At 53.6% G+C, this 22,925-nt stretch overlaps 1 protein-coding gene across 2 annotated transcripts; it reads right to left on the bottom strand.

Moving 5' to 3' along the window:
- Nucleotides 1-861: 861 nt before the first annotated feature.
- On the bottom strand, nt 862-14,515 carry SASH3 (SAM and SH3 domain containing 3). 2 transcript variants are annotated; one of them, XM_032882362.1, is made up of 11 exons: nt 14,265-14,515; nt 10,299-10,384; nt 10,044-10,187; nt 9,152-9,219; nt 7,342-7,437; nt 6,524-6,670; nt 4,921-5,062; nt 3,569-3,717; nt 3,209-3,418; nt 2,919-3,069; nt 862-2,379 (listed from the first exon to the last, which is right to left on the bottom strand). In XM_032882362.1, the coding sequence occupies exons 1-11, from the start codon at nt 14,297-14,299 to the stop codon at nt 2,189-2,191; spliced, it is 1,419 nt and encodes a 472-aa protein (XP_032738253.1). In that variant the 5' UTR covers nt 14,300-14,515; the 3' UTR covers nt 862-2,188. The 2 variants fall into 2 exon arrangements, with proteins under 2 accessions (XP_032738253.1, XP_032738254.1); XM_032882363.1 differs by lacking the exons at nt 9,152-9,219; nt 10,044-10,187; nt 10,299-10,384 and having other exon boundaries at nt 14,265-14,506.
- Between the last annotated feature and the right edge of the window lie 8,410 nt (nt 14,516-22,925).

Genomic DNA, 22,925 nt, shown 5'->3' with positions numbered 1-22,925 from the left:
CTGAAAGCTCGTGGGACTCCCTGCTCAACTTCTTCATCCTGTCTGAGCTACAGTTTCGTCCTCTGTAAAATGAGAAGATGACGGTATGTACCTCAGCGGGGTACTGTGATTATTATCTGAGGGAATCAAGGCAAAGTGCTTGATTTCAGGCACCAGTGTGGGTGCCCGCTAAGTGACAGTAGTCAGCACTGTTGGAGCTTTGAGGCTGGGCTTCTCCTTGTTTCTTTGGGGAGGGTAATGCTTGCCGTCTCCTGCTGCCCACGGCCACTAAGGAAAGTGGGGTGGGTGCAGCTGAGAACAAAGCCTGGAAGCAGAGTGGCCTTGTCTTTGCTCTGGGGCCAGCTCTCAGTCCAGTTTGCCCTCCCTGATGCAGTTAGCGCTGGCAGAAACAAAGGAAGCCAGGGGTCGTTGTCTTTGTCCCACCTCCTGGGAAATGGTGTAGCTTCAGTGGGCACAAGGTGGCACCCAAGAGGTGGTGGCCTCAGAGGGAAGGCCCAGCCGAATCCAAATCTCTCCCTTTTGGACCATGGACAGCCCCTAGTGCTGGCCCTTCCTCTCTGGGGAAGCCCTCAAGGCTCCTGTTAATCATTCTAGGAAGAGGCCACTCTCCAATCCCAGCAAGGCCTATGGCCCTGGGTGCCTGTACTCAGGGGACAGCTCGTTAGTGGGAAGAGCAGAGACCGTTAGCGCTTCAAACTGGGGCTTTAGTCAGCGGGATAAATGGCAGTGGGCATCTTCAGGAAAGGGACAGATGGCCCTGAAAGGACAATGGAGGTCATTGTGCCAAGTACAGCTCTAAAGGATACTGGGCTGACCCTCCCCCAACCCTCTCCCCACAGGAAAGATAACTGGAGACTGTAATTAGTTCTACCTATGTTTATTGCTGCCAACTCATCCCCGCATCCCCTCATATTTACACCCAAACCCTTCCCCCAAGCTAGCTTTTACCAAAGTTCCTCGTAGTAAGTCCAGAAGTGTGTTCACTAAGCAGGCAGTCCTAGATGTAGTGGGCACTGTCCCCAGGCCAGCTGGGCCCGGGGGAAGGGTTACTCTGCGAATTCATGGCAGACTTGGTACTGAGGTCAAGGGAGGCCCCACCAACAGATGTACTTCCTCCCCTTCTGGAGCTCAGGGTACATTAAAACCTTTTGCAAAACAAAGCTGGGGTAGCAGACTCCCCAGGGTCAAGCTTTGTGCTTTCTTTGCTTGTAAGAACCCACACAGGCAGCCAAGTCTGAGTCCAGACTTGCATGTGACTTCCAAAGGGCAGTTCTGTCCTTGGAGGCCAGATCTGACCATCGGCCATCAGGCTTCAGGGAAGTGTCATTGGATGGGGCCAGGAGTGGAAGGGGAGAGTGCATGTTGCACGAGGTCTGGGCATTGTTTTAAGCTGGGGGAAGCTGCAGCTTGTCTTGAGTTATGTGGGGAGGCATGGAATGAATGAGTGGGAGGAGCCATTTCATTTGGAAGCCCAAGGCCCCTTCAGCTCCCTCAGTAAACCCCACTGGTGTCCTGGGCCACAGGTAACAAGAGAACAGACATTTAATGTCTCAGAATGTCAGAGCTGGCAAGGCCCCCAGCAAAATCCATTCTAATCCCCACCAGTTAGTGGCCAAACCTCCAAAAAAAAAAAGTTAAGGGGAAGGAATGTGGGAAAGGAACATGCGGCTTTCTTGAAGCCTTGTTTGGGGAAATCTATCCACCCTTTGGGGGAAATCTATCCACCCGTGATCAGTTCGGGTCTTTTTAAAGGGCCAGCTTCCCTAGGGTTTTGAAACTGACTTGAAACACTGACTTGGCCCCCTTTCCAGGAGCAATGTGACAGGGGAAAGTGGTGTGGGAGTGAGCAGGGTTTGGGGGCCTCGGTGGTGAGGGATGTGGGTAGGGCAGCTCCTCCATGTCCCACTTGCTGTGGCTGGGAGCAAGCAGTGCCCAGAAGTTCTGTGCTGTCAGTAGGTGGTGGAGGGAGCAGGCTGGGCAGGTGGGATGTGCCCTTGGGTGCCTCCTCATCCTCTCCAGACCAGCCTACGGGGGCTCTGGCTAGCTCCTGCGGCCCTGGGCTCTCCTAGGGGAGCAGGGCCAGGCTCAGCACCAGTCCTTCAGGATCTGGGCCACCGTGGGAGGCCGGGTCCCTCCCTGCAATATTTGCTGCTGGGGCCCAGCCTCGGCCTGTGCTGCCACCTCTGCCTCAAGGCGCCCCGGCCAGGGAGAGGCCGTGCAGCTGCTCCTCAGCGCCTGCCAACTCTGCCTCATCACGTCCGCTCTCCGAGCCCTCGAAGCAGCCAGAGTCTCGAGGAATGTCCACCTTGGGTTCAGACACTGTGTTGGCCACTGGCTCCTGGCTGCTTTCGGCGCCCTCTTCCGCCTCCTCGCTGCCGGCTGCCGGGGCAAAGAAAGAGATGGAATATGGGCGGGGGGGGGGGCTTGGGCCTTAGCTGGGAGGGGTTCAGAAGCCCCAGGAAGCCCCTGTGTAGGGGGGTGGGGACTCTGGGAAGTCCACTGTAGGCCGTCTCTCCCTCTGGGCACCCCCCCACCAACCCTGCCCCTCTCACCCTTTCCAGCTTAGAACCAGGTAGGGGTGGTTTCCAAGCCAGTGACCCTGCCCAGGAGCTCAAACTACTTTAGCACCCAGCTAGGAGCTGGAAAGCTGCGCTTGTTTCCTGGCTCTGCTATTGCCCAGTGTGGAGGTCTTGAGTACATGCCTTTCCTTCGCTGGCCTTAAGTCTCCCCTTTAACCCCAAAGGGAGCTGGACCTGATCATCTCTAAGGCCCCTCTGTCGGCAGACTTTGCCCGAGACTGGAATTCAAACGTGGAAAGGGCCTGACCCCCGCAGAGGAGTGCCCGGGCTGAGTATGGTCAGGGGGCAGGCCGAGGCAGGCACCCCCGCCCCCACCACCCGGCTCCTAGACCCGCTCACTGTCGTAGTCCAGCAGCAGCTCGGCGGCCGTGAGCAGCTTGGCCCGGTGCTGCGGGTCCATGATGTTCAGCTCGTTGAGGTGTGTTTCCCGCAGCTCTTTGAAGTCCTCCAGCGTCTGGTAGCCATTGAGCAGCAGGGTGGACGTGTGCTCCTGCAGGCAGAGGTGGACCACCAGTGCGGCCACTTAGGAGCCACCTCGCTTGGGACCCCTCCCCTCCCACACAGCTGACCGTGCACTAGCCTCCAACCCTCTCCGGGTCCCAGACCCCACCGCAGATCCCAGCTCAAACCTCCAGGCCTATGCGCTCCAGCAGCTCATGCAGAGTCTTGGGCTTGGGCCTCTTGCCCTTGCTTTGTCGGCGACTGGGGCGGGCGGGCCCCACAGCCTCCTCAGGCAGCACATCCACATAGATGAACTTGAAAGACCCCAGCCTGCCATTGAGCAGGCCCAGCCATGTGCCCACAGGTGGCTTTTCAATGATCTGGATCACATCTCCTTTCTGTGGGAGGACAGGAGAGCAGAGTGGAGCAGGGGTGAGGAGAAGGGTATTCCCTTGGGCTCCGTGGACACTGCCCTATCCGGGCTCAATACAGCCTCCTTTATGGGCACAGCCTGCCAGGCTCAGGAGAGGCCTGGATGCCAGCCTTACCTGCAGTTTCAGCGAGTCATGGTCGTAGGGGCTGGGAGTGAAGTCGGTGTGGACTCGTGCCCTGCCACAGAAGGGCCCTGTGTACTGGGGGGCGGGTGCTTCCTCTCCGAAGCTGCCAGAGCCTGGGCTGGGGCTGCAGAGCTCACTTCCTGCAGGAGACGGGGCAGGGAGGAGGGTCACCTTTGTCCCAAGACAGCTGGGGCGGTGCCCAGCAGGTTCCTGCCAGGGTTTGTGGCTAGAAATCCCAAGGCCACCCTGCAGGAGCACAACCTCAACTTTGGGGCCTCAGATATGAAAACAGTTAACCACAGAAGGAAAACTATCTCACCGACTAATGAATAAGCAAATTGGGAGGGCCTCTAGAGACCCGCTGGGCCCAATGAACAGATAAGGAACACTGAAACAAGACAGGCCAACTGAGCGCTGAAGACCTCTCACTTTATAATTGGTAGCACTGGGTCCATTCAACTCTGGGTCTCCTGACACCCAGTCCTGTGATTCTGGAAGATGCCTTCCACCTGGGAAACCACACCCTAAACTAGTATTTTACTTTCTGTACATAATAAGACTCAGCATCTAGTTACAACATCACATGGAAACTCAGAAGGGCTCTTTCTCTCTGGGAAGGGCTGGATGAAGAACATTATAAGATGCCAGGTGGCACCCTGAGCCCAGCAAACCAAGGGCTGTAGTCTAAGAGGCTGAGACTTCCCAGCTGGAGACTCTCTGCCCCCACCCCCAGCCTGGGATGTCAGAGGCCCAGGCGGCTGTAGCCTCTAACTCCCCTTGGAAGAGGACCTAGTCCGAGAGCACAATGGGGCTCATCGTCTCCCTTGGGCCCCTCCACGGCCTGGTGACAGCAAGTGGCAGCTCCTCCAGGGTAGACCTGAGTTTAAGACTGGGTCATATTGGGCAAGTGAAAACCTTTCTGAGCCTCCGTTTTCACATCAATACAGTGGGGATAATAGTGCCAGCACCATGAAGTTATTGTGAAAATGTATCGTGAAGAGGGCTGGGAGGGGCGCCTGGGTGGCTCAGTGGGTTAAAGCCTCTGCCTTTGGCTCAGGTCATGATCCCAGGGTCCTGGGATGGAGCCCCGCATCGGGCTCTCTGCTCGGCAGGGCGCCTGCTTCCTCCTCTCTCTCTGCCTCCCTCTCTGCCTACTTGTGATCTCTGTCTGTCAAGTGAATAAATAATAAAAAATCTTAAAAAAAAAAGGGCTGGGAAAGTTCCCAGAAGGCAAACTGTAAAGGTTCCTTTCTCTTAGCTCCCTCCTAGACAGCCCCCTGCCTCGCCTTTACCCAGTACTTTTCTCCAGACTCAGCAGATGTCCCCTTCTGTCCCCTACTCACCTGTGGATGCCTGGCGGCTAAGTGCTGGGAGTTCACGCTCTTCCTGCTCAGAAAAGGCCAGTGCCATCTTCTCAGGGCTAGGGCTGTCCAGGCTGCAGTCTGGAGATGTCGGGGAGTTTGAACCCTCCTCCAGAGTGTCTCCCTGCAGGGGATGGGAGGTAGGGAGCCCTGAGCAGCCTTAGCTGGGATGCCCATGGGGCAGCGCCGAGAGCAGAGGAAGTGGGCCTGGACTCTCTGGAGGACTGGGGCCTGGCTCGAGCCCTAGCTCTGCCACTCCTAGGCTGCCCCACAATCTGAGCCCAAGTCCCTGCTTCTGTGAAGTGGGAATGACTGTCCTCAGCCCGCTGATCTCACGCAGTGGGGCTCGAACAGGGTGCTACTTGAATGTGCTCTGTCAGCGTAAAGCACTGATGTCCACACACAAAGGGCTACCGTGCCAGAGCCTGCACTCAGAGCTGCTGCTAGGGCAGAGTCCAGCTCGCAGGGGCGCTGGTGACGAACTACCTTCTGCTGTGTTCCTCCGTGCCAGGCACGCCTGTCAGTTCACTGCACCCTCACAGCGACACTTGAAGGTAAGCGCTATGCTCATCCCAAGTTTATAGAGGAGAAGTCATGGAGGAACATTCCCAAGGCCACACAGGAACCCCAAACCAAGCTGGCCGGACTCCAGAGCTCCTCCGCCTCACCACGCACTTCAGGGCGGTGGCGACCCTTTCACAACCTGCTCTCTAGGAATTGAGCCCTGAATCCTAGCAGCTGCCAATTCCTGTGTTGTAAATACTCGCCACCGTGGAGTGAGTCGCTGGCAGAGCAGCGCACCGCGGGGGCTCACGGCCCCACACAGAGACTACAGATGCAAATAACCTCAAGGGCACAGAGAACACTGAAAGGTGGCATAAGAATCGGGACATTATGGGTTTTGAAGATTGCCCATAGTCTCTTTATTGTCAATAGAATTTATTTAATTCTAAGTTTATAGAATGTATTTTCAGTAATGGTTGAGTTTCACACCTGGCTCACAAAGTTCCTGAAAATTTGACCAATTACTGTCCTCAGCTGGTAGGAGCCAGTACAAGCTGACTCAGTCACACCACCGCCTGGGCAACCTTCCGTAAGAGCCATGAGCACAGCCAACTCACTGTGTGACGTCAGCTACTTGCACGCCTGCCCCACAGCTCTCTCTACCACCCTCTCTCCCTGGGCCCAAGCCAGCCTTCTCTATTTTCTCTCGTAGGGGCCCCTCTTCCAATCCAGTCTTCCCAATCCCAGAGGCTAGTTCCAAGCGAAACTTTGAGGTGGACGAATTTGCTTCCAGCAATTGCAGCTCCCTTTCAAGCACCACTCAGGCCTGCCTTCCTCGGAGGCTTCTGTTACCCAGACTTTCATCCCTCCTGAGACCCCACCCCTGCTCCCTTAGGACCATGTCTTGTTGCCAGGTCCATGGCGGAGTGAGCTCTCCTCCCACATGAACTTCATTCTCATTGATTCAGGCCCTCGGGCCCAGTACCCGAGCTGCGGCTGTCAAGGCCATGCTCACACCGGGCCAGAGCACTGAGTGTCCTCCCTGCTCCCCGCCGCCCCTCCCCTAGACCGCAGGCCTCACCATCTCTTCTGACAGCGCCTTCACCATCATCTTGCCCATCTTCCTGTTCATGGTTCGGGAAATCACGGCCCTCCACTTTTTCCCCAGCTTTTTGCCGCTCTTCCCAGCATCTTCTGTGGTAGGGACACCTGACTCATCTTCTGGAATCTGTGACAACAAAGGAGGAGGTCCAGGATTTAGGGGTAGAAGGAGGCCTTCAGGTCCTGGCAGAGGATGGGGGAGGGTGTGGGAATGAGAGGCCTTCATCTCCTTCCCTCTTAGCCCCAGTCCCGTATTCAGCCCTATTAATTTGGGATTAATTTGACAATTAGAGTTGACCCTTGAATATGTGCAGGTTAGGGGTGCCAACTATCCCCACCCCGTGCAGATGAAAATCCATGTATAACATTTGACTCTCCCAAAACCTGATTATTAAAAGCCTACTGTTGACCAGAAGGCTTACTGATAACAGTGGATTAATACATATTTTGTATGTATTTGTATTATATTCTATATTCTTACTACAAAGTAAGCTAGAGAAAAGAAAACATTATTAAGAAAATGATAAGGAGGAGAAAATACATTTACAGTCCTGTACTGTATTTATTGAAAAAAAATCTGCGTGTAAGTGGACCCATGCTGTTCAAACCTGTGTTGTTCAAGGGTCAACTGTAATTTGTAATTGAAAACGATGTGGGTGATTTCCCGGGGCCCAGAGTTTTGGCGGGTGGGAGGGCTGGCCTTCTGTATGTAAGCAGGCTTTCCTCAGCAATGCCCAGATCTCCTCTTCTCCCACCCAGGGCCGCAGCCAGATCCCCCTGGGAGGCTCTGCAACTTACATTCTCATCCAGATTAAATTCCTTCTCGCTCACCACGGGAGAGCCCGGTTTGGATTTGGCAAAATCCTTGAAGCTGCTGGAGCGCTGAAGGGAGAGCTGGAAAAAGCAGAGGTGTGGCCCTCAGTGGCTGGAGAAGGGCTGGCGGAGCCAGGAGCGGGAGCCCTCCTGAGCAGCCCCCGGGGCTAGGCAGCGCCAGGGGTGCCCTGCGGCGCCCTGCCGAGCCAGGGCTAAGGAGCTGAAGCGTTAAGGTGTACTCAGAGCACCCTGGCTTCCTGCTCTTCTTTAGCTGAGAGTAGCCCCTACTGCGGGCCCCCAGAGCAAGCTCTGGACCTCGGGAGCCTCCAACGTCAGCCAGGCCTCACGCAAAGCCCACACGTCCGCCAGCACCCGCACTTTGGTCCCCAGAATTCTGGAGGCAAAGACCAGATGAGTCTGAGCAAAAGCGTTTCTCCTGCTAGAGACGCACCTCAGCATGTCGACAGCGTCACCTTTACGTCACAGAGCAAACCTTCCCCAACCCCGCAGCCGCCTCTTTGCTCTGGCCCTGAGGCAAGTCTGGTGTCCCTGTCATGGCAATGGTGGCAAACACACTGAGGCCTCCCAGCCCAGTGAATCTGTGTCCCCAGAAGAGCAAGGCAATCCCCCCAGAGTCAGTAAGACCTGGCATTCTGCTTTCTGGAAACCCTCGGTAGAGGCTTCTTAAGGGAAGGTGCCAACAGATTTCGGACATGAATGATTGGAGCTCATTTAGGAAAAGAACACTGCTGTTTTTCCTTCCTTCATCTCGGCCTTTAAACTTAGGTACTAACGCGACGATGACTGCTGATGACTTTTAAACCAGGCCGATTATTTGCACTGATGAGACTATTTTCAGGAAATGAGCTTTCTCAACTATATATGTATGCTCAAGGCAAGATAGCAGCCAGAAGTCAGCGCCCGGCAGGTAAGGAGTCGGGCTTTACACACAAGAAGTAAGGCCGAGCCCTGAATCAAGATCAATAGTCAAGACCAGAGATATACACAGGAACCAGGGTTCACAGATGGCCAAGAAGATAGAGCGGGACAGACTGCAGACACCAGAGATAAGGGCTTGAGGAACTGAAGCCCCAAACCCACACAAAGCTGAAAGTTTCACATCCTCTTTCTTATGAAAGGGGGGGTCCACTGACAATAACACCTGCCCCCCAACACACACACAATTGGCCCCAGCTCCTGGGGACTCCAGTGGGGACTCCTGGGGAGTTTGGTTCTCCTAGAAGGTCTTGACCAAGGCACGTCAGCCATCAGGGTCAGGGGTCACGCCTTCCTAGAGGTTGCAGCAAGCTAGTGCACCAGAAACTAGGTCAGCGGGCAGGCCATCAGACGCTACCGCCACGAGGGCTGCCTGGATGCGGCACCCATGGCCTCCATCAGAAAGCCTCCTCTGGGGGCGCCTGGGTGGCTCAGTGGGTTAAAGCCTCTGCCTTCAGCTCAGGTCGTGATCCCAGGGTCCTGGGATCGAGCCCCGCAACGGGCTCCCTGCTTGGCGAGGGGCCTGTTTCCCCCTCTCTTTCTCTCTGCCTGCCCCTCTGCCTACTTGTGATCTCTGTCAAATAAATAAATAAAATCTTAAAAAAAAAAAGAAAGGCTTTTCTGTGCTACACTGGGGAGTTGGGAAAGGGGCGGCCACAAGTGGGCATAGGCAGGGGACGGCATGACCATGAGGTGACCACTCGGGTTCCCATGCATCTCCTCCTTCCTCCTTCCTTGGTTTCCCCCACCCACTATTCTTTCCTCTTTTTCCCCCTTTCTTTCCCCCTCTCTCCTCCACCTTTTGTTTATTTCCTCCTCTTGAATGGCTAGGATGCAGCTGCCTGGATAACTTCCTCCTCTTATTGCCTGGAAAAGAGGGAACAGAGAGAGAGGGTGGGCACCAGGCTGGCCTGGGCCCAAGCAGGGCAGGCTGGGCTGCTATTTATAAATCGATGGGACCTGTTGCGGCCTTCCCTTCACTGGCCCTCAGCATGGTCTGCAGACCGGGAGGCTGAGAGTCGCCCCAGAAGCCCCAGGGACTGCGAGCCTGGAAAGCATGCCAGAGGGCAGGCCCGGCGACGGAAGTGGGCTTTGTTGGGGAGAGTAAACTCACCACCGGGCCCCAGTTCTTTCCTTTTCCTGTCATTAATCTGCAGTCTGGGGGCTGGGAGGGGGGCCTTTGGCCCCCGGAGACCTTATGTCAGGGCACCTCTGTCCCAGGTTTAGCTCAAAGCAGGAGGAAACAATCCAAAAGTGCCATGGGGGTGGCGCTGGGACTTGGGCCCTGCTGGCCACTCCTCAGCCCAGGGACATGGAAAGGACTAGACATGTGCTCCAGGTGACTAAGGGTGAGGTCCTGTCAGAATGGCCTTTTGCTCAGCCTACCTCCAACTTCAGGGCCAACCCCACATATCCTGAAAGCCTCTGGTGACCCTGAAATGGTCCCCCTCCCGAGTATAGGTAAAATTCTTGAGTGCCCTTGGATTTTTCCACCTGGTTTCCCTCTGGGGCGAGACCTTCCTGGGGGTCCTGTGCCAGGCAGGAGGTAGTACCCTACACTGGTGGCCCCTTTTCCATGTCGGAGGGGAGTATTGTGGGTCTCTTGGAAAGAGCTACTTTTCTGGCATCAGACGTTGGTGAGTTCAACTCTGAGATGTTATTTTATTAATGAATTATTTAACCTCTCCGACCCTCACTGGCTCTGAGCTGGCAGGTCGTCACATCTTGGTTCTGCCGTTGACCAGCTGTGTAAAGCAAGGGGAGTTCTTCCACTTCTCTGGGCTTCCGTGTCCTTGTGAGTAAAATGAAGACAAGGGCGCCTGCCTGGTTGGTTGCTGTGAGGGTAGAAGGTGCGACTGCTAACACAGCAAGCCCTCAGCAAATGTCCACGTGTGCTTAGCCTTTCCTCTGACCCCCTCCACACTCTCACCCAGGGCGTGCCCCACCTGGAACCCTCCATCCTTCTCCGTCAGCCGGTTTCTCCCTTCCTTCAAAATCCAGTGGGACTGGAAACAGCCCACATGCCCACCAACTGTAGAATTGTAGCAGTCATCAAAGGGAATGGTACATAGCGACGAGCTAGGTACAGCTCTCCCTAACAATATGGATACACTGTAGAGCAGAAGGGGCCAGCCACCAGAGCACTTTATGTGGTTCCTTGTATAGAAAGTTCAAAACCCGGCAAAACTAAGCTATGCCATTGGAAGTCAGGATAGTGGTTACCCTTAGGGAAAAGGAGCATGTAGTGACTGGCAGGGGCATGAGAGAAGCTTCTGGAGTGCTGGAAGCGCTTTTTGTTTGTTTGTTTTTTTAAGTAAGCTCTATGCCCAAGTGGGGCTTGCACTCTCCACCCCAAGATCAGGAGTTGCATTCTCTACCGACGGAACCAGCCAGCTGCCCTGAAAGTGCTTTGTTTCTTCATCTGGGTGCTACCTATGAGGGAATGTTCGCCTTATGGAAGTTCATTGAGTCCAACACTTGTAATTTATACACTTCTTTGGACAGATATTATACATCCGGATAAAGGTCTTCCAAATCCAGTTTCAAAGGTGCTGCCCTCTGTAGGAAGACTCCTCTGATCTCCCCCTCAGAACTTCACACTGCTCCCCATTAGCATCTTCTACCCTTGCTTCCTAAGCGAGCTTGGCTTTCGCCAGGTGTCTCGGCAACTAGCCCGTCAGCCCTTCAGCGTACCAGTCACATACCCGGCACCCTCTGGGCTCCAGGCTCTGGCCTGTGCATGTGTGGGAATCCAGTAAGAAAGGGGCTAAACACCTCCCACGTGCCCTGCACCCTGTCCAGCCCTTCGTGTGTGCCGGCTCACTGCAGGCTCACCACAGCCCCATCTTAACATCCCTACTGCCCTGCCAAGGAGACGGAGACTCAGAAATGAAGCGTCCAAGGCAGAGTTACACAGCGGACAGCAGCAAGAACAGGTGTTTGAACCCTGGTCCGTGACTCTGGAAGCTGTGTGTGTTGCTGTGGTCAGAGCCCAGTAGGTTACCTCCCGGTATAGAAATGCATTGAGTGTAATGGAAACTGTCGGTGGTGTTTGGAGGGAGCTTCCAGGACAGATGGAGGAGGAAGGGTTCAGGAGGGCTTCAAGGAGGAGGAGGCATATTTAAGCTGGGCCATGCAAGGGAGCCAGGATTTCTCCAGGAGGAGCTGGGAAGGGTTTAAAGAAGAATGACAGTTAGAAACATTCTGAGCATAGTTGACGTGGTGGGAGGTGGAGCAGAAAAGGCCATGGAAGGCCCCAGCAAGCTATGCCAAGGAACTGGGGCATTAGCCTGAAGTCAACGAGGAATCACTGGAAATGCAACGTGTATGCTGGTGGGGGTGTCACGTAGAGGTGTGCTTTCCTACTCATGGGTAGAGTCTCTTATGCTCTTCAGATTCTTCTAGTGCTTCTGGGATCAGTAGGGGGATAAGAGAATAAAGGGAGAAGGGATTAAGACTCTGGAGACTGACGAGTTTTGGCTTAGATCCCTGCTCTGCAGCTTACTAGTTGTGTGAACTTGGGTAAGTCACTTTACCTCTCTGAAACTTGGGCATAAAATCGAGACAGAGGCAACATCTGCCCCTGCTTCACAAGGTTCTCACGAAAAGCCAATGAGCTAAGATACAGGCAGAGTGCATGTAGGCTCTGAGTGCTTTTAAGTCTTGTTTCCTCCACTTCAGGGCTGGGATGGGGGCTTGGTCTTCTCTGCAGTGCGCTCCCCGCGCCCCGGCCACGCCGGCAGCATGCACCCTGTCGTGTGCACACGCGTGTCCATGAGAGAGCGCTCTCTCGTTTATTGTCCCAGGCCCTCTATACAGCCTCCTGAGATGTGCAGATCAAGAGCTCACCTCCTTTTTCCAAGGTGAAGGAACCGTGGCCCAAAGAAGGTCAACAAACTGTCCAAGGTCCTACAGCTAGGACCTGTAGGAATTCAACTCCACTTTCTGGCCCCCTGCCTAGCACATTCCCTTCTGGCAGGCCTGAGAGGAGGAGCAGGGACAGGAGAGAGAGGCCTCACTTGCCTTTGTGCTTTCCCCTCCACTGTGTCACCTCAGTCACTAAGAAGAAGGGACTTGCCCAAGGTCACAGTGCTGGAGCTGGGCTGCTGTCTCTGAGCACGGGGAAGATGCTTTCTCTACCTTCTGGAAACTTGGCTTCTCCAAGGCCATTTCCATGGTATTGAGGCTTGGAGAGTGGCTCTTGAGGCTGGCCCAGGCTCAGACAGGGATGAGGCAGGGTTTGCTTTGATGATTTTCCCTAGAGGGATATATATACCTCAGAGTGCCACATGGGCCTTGCTTCTTCTGGGAGAAGCCAGAGGCTTAGCCACCAAATACAGAACCCGGATAATGGAAGCCAGAGAAGAAGACAGGGACTTCCGGCTTCTGTGTGTCCCTGGGCACCTCTGTCTGAGATGGCACAGGGTCCCAGTGTCAAAGTGTCAGCTCTTTCTCAGGCTGTTTCCCCCAGCTCAGCTCCCCTGTGGTTTGGGGCCCAGCATTGTCTACAGCGGTCTCTGCTTCCCACCCCCGTCAGCCAGAGAGCAAGGGGAAGTGGGACCTGCTCACCCAGGAGCGGCAGCCAATGGTAAATCTGCTGGGCCTAGCACCAAGCAGGGCTCAGATGGGGGTGACGGAGCCTGTGTGAAGACTTGTGAATCTCTACCACCCCCTCTGCCTACCTCCACTGCAACTTAGAGAAGCATCTGGGGTGGGGAGAGTACAGCCGGAAGTGGCAGCAACCCCAGGACCTGAGATGGGGCAGGATATACACCCCAGTGCCCAGGAGCACAGTCCTTCATCTGGCTTGGCCTCCACTTGTGAGATGCTCCCCTGACAAGGGGGCTCCCCCATTGGGCACCTGGGCTGAGCTCCTGGGAAAAACAGCTGGACACAATCGGGGCCTGGAGGCCTTCCGAGTGGGGTCTGGGGCTAGGCCTAGATCTCTTGGACCTGGTTCAGGCCTGCTTGGGGATGGTCCTAGGATCCCACAGGATGTGTGGAATATACCTGCTGGTTGCTTGGGAGAGTCCTATAACCAATAAGTCTAGCAATCCTCAAATCCAACAAGAAAAATCTAGATCTGGCAGTCTTCAAGGAACCTTCTGGTCTGGCCTCTGCTCCAAGAAGAGGAATATTTCAACTGTCCACAACAGCTGCTTTTCCTCTTGGCCTTTAGAATCCCTCCACTGAATTTTTCCTCCTCAGCCCCTACCTCCCATCTCACCAGCTTCATTTTTCATTCTTCACAATAACTTCTTCCCGCCTAGGAAGAACCTGTCGAACCCCTGTATCCCACTGCAGGTTTGGAGAGCCTTTTCCTGAGTCTAGAAATCACCTTGGGCCCCCTCTCCAGGTTGGCATCCTCTCCTGTGGGCCTGGGGAGCTGCAACCCAGCCGAAACAAGTGGGCAGAGTCTGGCTATGGCCAGAGGGCAGGGGCCCCAGGAGCATCATGGCGCCTCTCAGGGTGGCCCAGCAGGGCCCTTTGAGTGAGATGGCTCCTGAGAGGCCGGGCTTGGGCAGAAGCAGCGGCAAGACCAGCATAGGGGAGAGAGAATTGAGTACAGTCTAAGGATGTAACTCGAGAAGTACATTTTGTGAAATCTAGTCTAGACTTCTGGCCCCTGATTTTAGATCTCTATTTTTAGATCTCTATCCCTTCATTGTAGGGTTGAATTCTGTAACTTTAGACTTCTAAGGGTCTGTAACCCTGATTCTCTAGATTTTGAAAGTCTCTTCTGCACTTGTGTTACTCTAGTAACCTTTGGGCCCCTGTACCGTTGTCCTTGGAAGAATGACCCTTGCTGACAGACACAACGTCTGGCCTTTGGCGCTTCCCACTTCTAGGAGTCCCAGAGGGCTGAGAGAACAGAGGGAAGGAAGAAGCAAGCTCCCGGAGATGCTCCTCACCTTTCTCTTCTGAGTGGGCTCCTTATCGCTGGCATTGGAGGGTTTGCGGCGCAACATGGTCCTCTACCTTGGTGACACTCCGTCCCTGAGATCCTAGGTGTCGAGATGCCGAGGCCTCTTGCTCAGCCTCGTGAGCACCGCTCAGGGTGCACGGCATGGACCGAGCCTCTGGCCGCCACTCTGAGTGCTGTGGTGGCAGCTTGGGGGTGCGGGCCATGGACACCCGGCGGCAGCATACAGGAAGCTCTGCCACGTGACCTGCTCTTACAGCAATCGCGGCCCCTGCCGGCCCCTAGGGAGGAAGGAAGTCCCAACTTCGGTCTCCAGAGATTCTGATACAGACGGCTCTTAGGTTGAACAAGCAGAGAAAAGTCCCTACCCTGCCATCTCACATCAGTCGTCACCCATCCTGCTCCATCTCCTTGGAGGTGGCCAATCAACTTGACATGACATGGCCTCCTCAAGCCACTGATCCCGCGGACCAGAAGCCAGAGCCAGGAGTGGGGCCATCTCTGTCTGCCCGTTAGGCTGATGCTTCTGGTCACCTTGCATCACCAAGGTCATCACTACTACCACTACCAACCCCACAACTATGACCCTACAGTCATCCCCACTGTCATCAGCATACCGACAGCCATCATCTCTCTAGCAAGCACCCTCCAGCCAGCACCCTCAGCTGTCACCCCCACAGTCATCATTGCTGCTAGCACCCTCACTGTCATCAGCCTCCTGGCTGTCACCCTTATGGACGTCCCAGCTAGTCACCGACAGCGACTGGACCCCTACAACCATCAGCCCTATAGCCATCACCTTTATGGCTGTAAAGACACCCCCAGGGGTCACGGCGGCAGGCATCCCCACTGCCATCGCCACCACTTGCTAGAGCAGCCAGCCTTCCAGTCAACACCGCTCAGCCGTCTGCCTCTGTCTGCCCCACCTCTGCTGTCCTGGTCACGGCCATCTCCCTATAGCATTCATCCCCGTTGCCACCAGCACACCTAGAGCCACCCTCACCAGAGCAGTCATGCTTGGAGTCAAAACACCTTCACTCCCCTGCCCCCACCCTGTCTATCATCACAACAGCCAGCACCATGAAAAAGACAGGCTTTTGCAAACAGCTTCAGACCATCAGCAAATGTTCCAGCCGAGAGGTATTTCTTAAATGCGTGTGGGGTTTAGAATGTTCACTTTGTGGGTTATCTGTGGCAGGTATTTTAATAACTTCAATGATCTTATAGAAGTAATTCCTATTCATCACATATAATTTAGCAAACACAAATATACAAAAAGAAGAAAATTTAAAAATTCTCCATAATTACAATGTTTGGATAAATATCTTTTTCTTTTTTTGAGCATTTAACTACCCCCCCCCATTTTACAAAAATGATACTTCACAGAAAGCCGATCTGTGGTTTGAGGGAATATGGACAGGAGGGAGAGGTCAGAGAGGGCACAAGGACCCTTTTGGGCGTGATAGATATGTTCACTATCTTGGTTGCCATGGTGGTTTCATGGGTGTATATGTATGTTAAAACAAATCATACATTTTAAAAACGTGCAGATTCTTGCAGGCCAATTATACCTAAACAGAACCATTTTTACATTTTTAAAAATTAAAAGAGGTCACACTTCACAAATGGTGTTGATATCTGCTTGTCCAACTGAATACAGTATCACTGAGAATTTCTCAAGCTATGAGATATTCTTCAACTCTGCCATTCGTAACGGCTGCCAAGCAGCACATCGTACGCATGTACCATGATTATTTCAACACCCCAGGGATGAACTTAGGTTGGCTTCATTTATTTTTTTTCCCTACTCTTCGCAGTACATCCTTAAGGTAAATATTCACATCCACAATTTTTCCTTTGGATAGATTTCCAGAAGGGGAATCCTGGGGTAACAGGTGCTCATCTTTTTAAGGCTTTCCTTTCTGTGGCACTTGTGAAATCCAGAGCTGCCCCCCCCCCCCCCCTCCCCCCCCCCCCCCCCCCCGGTTCCCAAGATCTTCTTGTGACTTCCTTCCCGCTGTCCCCCAGCTTGCCCCACGCCCTTTGACCATCGTTCCTTCGGGGTGAGCTCAGTGAAGACAATCCTTCTCCCACAAGTTGAAACCATACTTCTTTGACTCTTCCTCCTAAGCTGGCGGGTCGGGGGGCCAGCACCCCAGGTCGCTCCCCCACGGGCCACGCTCCCCTCGCTGGAAGCTGGAGAGCGCCAGGGCTCCCACCGCCCGGGTTGGAGGCCTGGGAAGGAACCTGTCCACGTAGGGGACCTAGCGGGAGCAGGGGCTGGGAGGGTGACCCCGCGAGTCGGGGGCGGGCACAGGTCTGCAGGGGCCCTGGGCGCTCGGAGCTGGCTGCGCTAGCGGCCGGAGGCGGAGCCCGCCGCAGAACCTTCAGGGCCTGCGCCGCGTCCGCGGACCGGCGTGCAGGATGTGCCCTGCTTCCTGTTTGCTCAGCCCCAGCCACGAGCCGAGCTCACACACTAACCGCAGAGCCTTCAAAGGCAGTCAGCTAACCAGGGTTCTAGGCGGCCGCCTCGCCTAGGCCTGGGAAAAGGCGGGGTGGTGGTGGTGGCGGTGGTGGTGGAGGGGAACCTCTATCTAGTGAAGTACAGAGAGGCCACCAAACCCCCCCTCTCCCCCCAACCCCGGGACAGAAGGTAGCGAGTGTGTTCTGTCTACGCTGCCCTTCTGTCTCCTTTTCAGATGTGCTTCCTCTGGTCAGCAGCTCCTCCCCACCCCCTCTCTGGGGATCCAGGGCTCCCCTATTTGGACTCGCCTTCCCCCAACTTTTCCCTCCCAGTACGTTGCCCTGGCCTAACACATTGCCCAGTCCCCAACTGGCTAATGGGCCCTAAACGCCTTTTAAACAGGTTTCCCTTCTGGGCAACACATTACCATTTTATAGGTCACTTCCCAGGTACACAGATCCGTCAGCTAAAGAGGTGGTCTAGATCAGTAGTGCAGTGAACAAGGCCGCCTCAGTCTTGATAATGGGCTGGCAGACAGGACCGAGGACTAGTTCTGGGCAGAGCATCGTGCTGAGCACTGTGAAGAGACGCAAAATAAAGTTGTCAAAGTCCCTTGCACCTGGGAACTTCCGTCTAGGCAGGGAGGCAAGCTCACATTTGCCCAGCACTTGCTCTCCGCCAAGCACTACGTTAAACCCAACACAACCCCCTGAGGTAAGCAGTTTAAATTGGGATTACTATGGCAAAATGTGCCCGGTATAGATGTGGGGTGGGAAAGCCCTGATTTAGCAGCAATATTGCTATTGTGTGTTTTGGGGTAGGAGGTGGCACAGATAAGTGAGATGCGTCTGAACCCTCAGAGGGTAGACAATAGGGCTATGAATACAGGACGGTTATCATCAGCTGCGTTCACGTAGAGCAGCCCACCCCCCACCTACACCCCTGAAGAGATTCTAATTTGGTAGAAGATCATGGGAGGGATATTTAGGGCAGTTGGGACCCCGGTATGTGTGAAAGTGTCCCTCCCTCGAGCTCCTAAAGGGTACAATCCTGCTTTGAGAGAGTAAGGATTTGGGTATGGAAGGATATCTATATTTGGCTAAACCTCCCAAATGATTCTTATTCTCACCTCTCCCGGCCACACATGCACATCCGGTGGAAGATAATACTCTGTGGCAGGCGGTGGGAGTGAAGAGAAAGGGGAGGGCGTCTGGAAGTCTGATCCTGTGCACAAAAGCTGAATAGTTAGGGCCATGTATGTGTGTGGGCGGGTATCTATAGGGGAGTCCCATCAACCTGGGGAGTACTCAACACCTGTAATATTTGGCTTAGAGGTTTGGAGTGGAGAAGCAAGTTGACTTTGAACAGCTGTCATGTAGAGGAAAGATCTATTCTGGGTGGCAAGGAATGATGGGAAACATAAATGGAAGGTTTGGTTTTCTTCCCAGGAAGAAAGACATTTTCGGGGTATGTGTATATGTGTGTGCGTGTGTATGTGTTTAGAAAGGGAGACAGTGAGTGGGAGGGGAAGAGGCAGAGGGAGGTAGAGAGAATCTTAAGCAGGCTCCATTGTGGAGCCCCACACAGGGCTCAATGCATGGCTCGACCTGGCGCTTGTTCTCACAAACCTGAGATCGTGACCTGAGCCTGTAGCAAGAATCAGAGGCTTAACTGACTGAGCCAGCCAGGCGCCCAGACATTTTCGACAGTTAGATGGTACTAGTTCAGCCCTGGTTAAGTAGTAGAGCTTCCCATCTCTGGAAATGTTCGAGCAGAGACTACGTAGTTGCTTGGAAATACTTGGGCATTTCCAAGGTGAAGTCCACTTTGGAAAGCCCAGCCCGTTAGCAGATTTCATGGTGGTAATCTTAGGCAAGGAGCATGAGGAGAGTAAAAGCGCAGGTAGGAGGAGGGCAAGAACCTGGACAGGAAGCATCCATTCCTCAGGCACACACACAGTACGTGCAGAGTGTACAGCTCTAGGAGTGTCAGGGAGTCCCTGGTAGCAGGGGCTGATGGGAGGGAAAGTCATCTCTGAATCTCTGAGCCCATGATACGTCTTGGTTTAAAAACAAAGAACACCTGCAGGCAGCTGTGGCTATGACCGCAAAGAAGAGGCTGGGTTTTTTTTTTCTTTTTTTTTCATTTATTTGAGAGAGAGAGAGTGAAAGAGAGCATGAGAGGGGAGAAGGTCAGAGGGAGAAGCAGACTCCCCATGGAGCTAGGAGCCTAATGTGGGACTCGATCCCCAGACTCCAGGATCATGACCCGAGAGGAAGGCAGTCGCTTAACCAACTGAGCCACCCAGGTGCCCAAGGCTGGGCTTTGGTGCTCTGATAAAAACACACTCACTACTCACTGTAGGGCCTTTCTATGGGAGACTGGGAGGACCGGGCTGCTCTGCCTAGGACTGTGTCCCAAGGTTACAAGGACGAAAGTCACTGAGCCATCTAGGGGACAATTATCTGGGAAGAGGAAGAGCAGGAGACACCTCCCAGAAATGGGGTCAGGTAGGACTGGATTCAGATTGCCATATATCACAGGTTGTGTGACCTTGGGCAAATGACCTTGTGCAATGCGGTCTCGGGGAAACAATGATAACGTGGGCCTTGTTTGGGGAGTGTGTGTGTGTGTAAATAACCAGAGTTACCCAGATGACATATTAGAGAGAATGCGGTCAGTCCAGTGCACAGCTCATGCAAAATGCTTGGTACTTGGTGGGGGACTATCTCAGTTTACTCCAGGCTCCACCCACAGTGTCTCCTCTTGCCTTGGCACCTGCGTCTGCATCTCGCCTGGACCCCACCTGAATCTCTGCTACATGACTCTGGCCCATATCCTGCGTGTCTCCACCTTGCCAAGGGCAGAGTCCCTCAGCCCAAGTTAGTCTAGGACACAGAAGGCGTGACAAGCAAGACAATCTAGAAGTACTCAGGACCACTGGGAGGGAAATTAGCTTTTCAGCTTCAAGGCCTTGGCTATGGACCCCTGGGGTTTTCTCAACCACCCATCCTACCCTACTGGAGCTGCCAGCTCAGTTCCTGTTTCACAAAGAAACAAGGAAGTGCCGAGGTGGGCCAGCCTGAGGGCAAGGGCTGGCTGGGCGTGGTCAGGGAGCACCTCCTACTTCCAGCTTAGAGAGCCCTGGAGGGCAGGGATGGACATGGAGGAAACAGTCGCTATCGAGTCTTTCATATTTCCGCCTATTTTTTGGCACCAAGAGCGCCCAGCCACTGATTTGAGGAAGTGCATGGTGAGTTGGTAAAATTCGCTGCTGACGTGGTTTAGCCGAGTGAAGGCAGCCAGCTCCACCCCTTCCGTGGTCCCAGCTCACGAAGCACTGGAGTCAGCTAGCTGGCAAATGAGAGAGGACTGGCTTAGTTATAATTTTAAAAATGAACCATTTAGATTCTTTGTGTATATACGTAAGTAAGTATGTATGTATGATCTCACCCAGGTTCTTTCCTATTCCAAAAAAGTTTTAAAGCATCGAAAAATGTAACTCAGTCCCATCATCACGCCTGTGTGCCCGGCAACTAACTGGTCTCCTTGGGCTTCAGTTTGCTCCTTAGAGGCAACAGGGAGTGGCAGAAGGACACACTGAAAGCCCGAGAGAGCGAGCACAGTTGAGTCAGGATGCTGGGGATTAATCCTCGCTTGGGCCCCAATGGGCTGTGTGACCTTGGGCAAGTCCCTCCTTTTTCTGGGCTGCTGTTGCATTTCCCCATCTCTACATCAAAGGGATGAAACCCGCTTTTTCTTAGTTTTATTTGGTTTATTTGGTTTGGTTTGGTTCTGGTCATGGAGCTCCCAGTCCGGGCTGGCTGTGGGATTTGTGGGACCTGGTAAAAGTGAAAATGCAGGGCCCCTTGTTCAGACATTTTTAAAAAAGATTTTACTTATTTATTTGAGAGGGAGAGACAGTGAGAGAAAGAATGAGAGGGGAGGTCAGAGGGCGAAGCAGACTCCCCTTGGAGCTGGGAGCCTGATGTGGGACTCGATCCCGGGATTCCAGAATCATGACCTGAGCCGAAGGCAGTTGTTTAACCAACTGAGCCACCCAGGCGCCCTGGTCAGACATTTTAAAAAATCTCAAAATGATGACAGCAGAGCACAGGGCTCTTCTTAAAAAAAAAAAATCTATTTATTTATTAGAGAGAACACGAGCAGTGGGAGAGGGGCAAAGGGAGAGGGAGCAGGGAGCCCAACATGGGGCTTGATTCCAGGACCCTGGGATCATGACCTGAGCTAAAGGCAGATGCTTAGCCAACTTAGCCACCCAGGCGCCCCTGTACAGGGCTCTTCTAAGCACACGGCCCTACGTGATTGCACAGGTCCATCACCCAGAAGTTGCCCCTGCAACTACTTCCAATACAATTTTAAGGGCAGCCCATGTAGCCTGCTTTTGGCTGGAGCTCTGCTTTTTGTGGCAGTCCTTGTGGCATTTCTAAGGATCCTCTGGCTCTTAGGAAGCATCGCTGGAAAAACACAAATTAGATACTTGGTCGAAAGCCTGTGTAGTTTCGATGATGTAGGTATAAAATTTAGGATGCCCAGTTTTTTCCTTACCTACCTCCGAAGGTGAGGCAAGAGTTGAAGTTGTGCTGAGCGAATAATAGCATTATCATCTCCCGTCTGCGTGGCTTCCTGGCTAACAGAGTGCAGTCACATCCGGGTCTTATGAGCCTCTCACGGTAACCTCATGTGGAAGGTGGTATAGGTAGTTTACGGAAGAGAGAACTGAAGACCAGAGAGGTGAAGTGACTTGCCTCTAGATACACAGAAGGCCCAGCTAGAACTAGAACCCTAGAATCTGAACTCCTAAGTAAAGGGGCTTTTCCAAGGGGGCGTTTCTTTATCTTCAGTTCCTAATGAAGTCTTAAGTGCTCGTGCGTGGGTTGGCCTTGCTGTGTATGCTTGAGCATTGCCCTGTCTGGTGCAGCGTGAAGCCCTTCAAGTAGGCTGCTCAGTGTGCTGACAATCTGGGCCCCAAGGAGGGATGAGCTGGGGTAGCAGCAGCCCCCCCGACCCAGCCATACTTCTGATGCACTCCACCCCACCCCATGCTGGTGGATTGGAAGGGGTAGGTCAGGGAAGCAATGAGGCAGAGCCCCGGGTCTTGCACTGAAGGGACGAAGGAGGAGCACGTGAGCTGCCCTGGGCTGAGAGGCCTGTGAGCAGGTCCCTGTCAGGTTTCTCAGGCCCGCCTGCTGCCTGTCAGAGCCAGGCCTGTCAGAACCCCAGGAGCAACGTCAGGGATCAAAGGGAAAGATCTGGGGAAGCAGGATGGTGTGGAGAACAACAGTTGGGTCTGAATTCTAACTCACCAGCCTTGTGACCCTGTCTGAGCCTTAGTTTTCTGAGGTACGTGAGAGCCGTACCACCTGCCCTTTCCTGAGAGTGCGTTCTTGAGTCATCTGACTGGTTTGAATCCTGCTTTTATCATGTCCTTGAGGAGTGACCTTGAGCAAGTCAGTTAATCTCTATGAGCCTCACTCGTTTTCTTCTCTTGTAAAACAGGAACAATAAAAGGACCTTCTCAGAGGTTGTGGACATTAAGTGAGAAAATGAGATAATGTATGGTACACTTGACAATATATGAGAGGGTACATCTCATGTTTACCATTCCTATCACAATAAAATAAAAAATATTTTTAAAGTGCATATAAAGCACAGTGCCTCAAATATACGAAACACTCAGTGAATGGTAGTGTTGATGACGATTGTGATGATGATGGCGATGGTGTTAACTCTAATTTTATTAGTAGTAGCTGTCTTTGTGGGGTGACCAGGTGAGAGAGTAAATGAATCGGCAAGTTGAGGCCCGCTGTTGGGTGCCGTAGGCTTGCAGTGAGGACGGCTGCGGTCTCTGGATGCAAGCCTCAGTGGTGATAACTGTCACAGGTCATCAGTAAAATCAGTAAAATAGGCCTGGTGGTCCCAGGCTGGGGGATGAGACTGCCTGGCGCCTTTACCCAGCACTCTGCCCCGGAGACCTGGTTGTCTCCCCGCCCAACTCCGACCCTGCTCAGCAGAGCACAGGCATTGCTTCCAACTTTCCTGGACTGCATTTGACAAGCCCTGCAGCATGGGGCTCCCTTCCATCCTCTCCAGAAGGCTGTGACCTTTGGCACAGGCAGTGGTTGACTGAATGTTCACACACGTACATGCATGCAAGCTCACATG

The sequence above is a fragment of the Lontra canadensis genome, unplaced genomic scaffold (assembly GCF_010015895.1).
Source record: "Lontra canadensis isolate GAN:19392208 unplaced genomic scaffold, GSC_riverotter_1.0 scaffold81, whole genome shotgun sequence".
In the NCBI taxonomy this organism is placed as follows: domain Eukaryota; kingdom Metazoa; phylum Chordata; class Mammalia; order Carnivora; family Mustelidae; genus Lontra; species Lontra canadensis.
The sequence above is the reverse complement of the archived record's forward strand: the minus strand, read 5'-3'. Positions and strand labels throughout refer to the sequence as shown.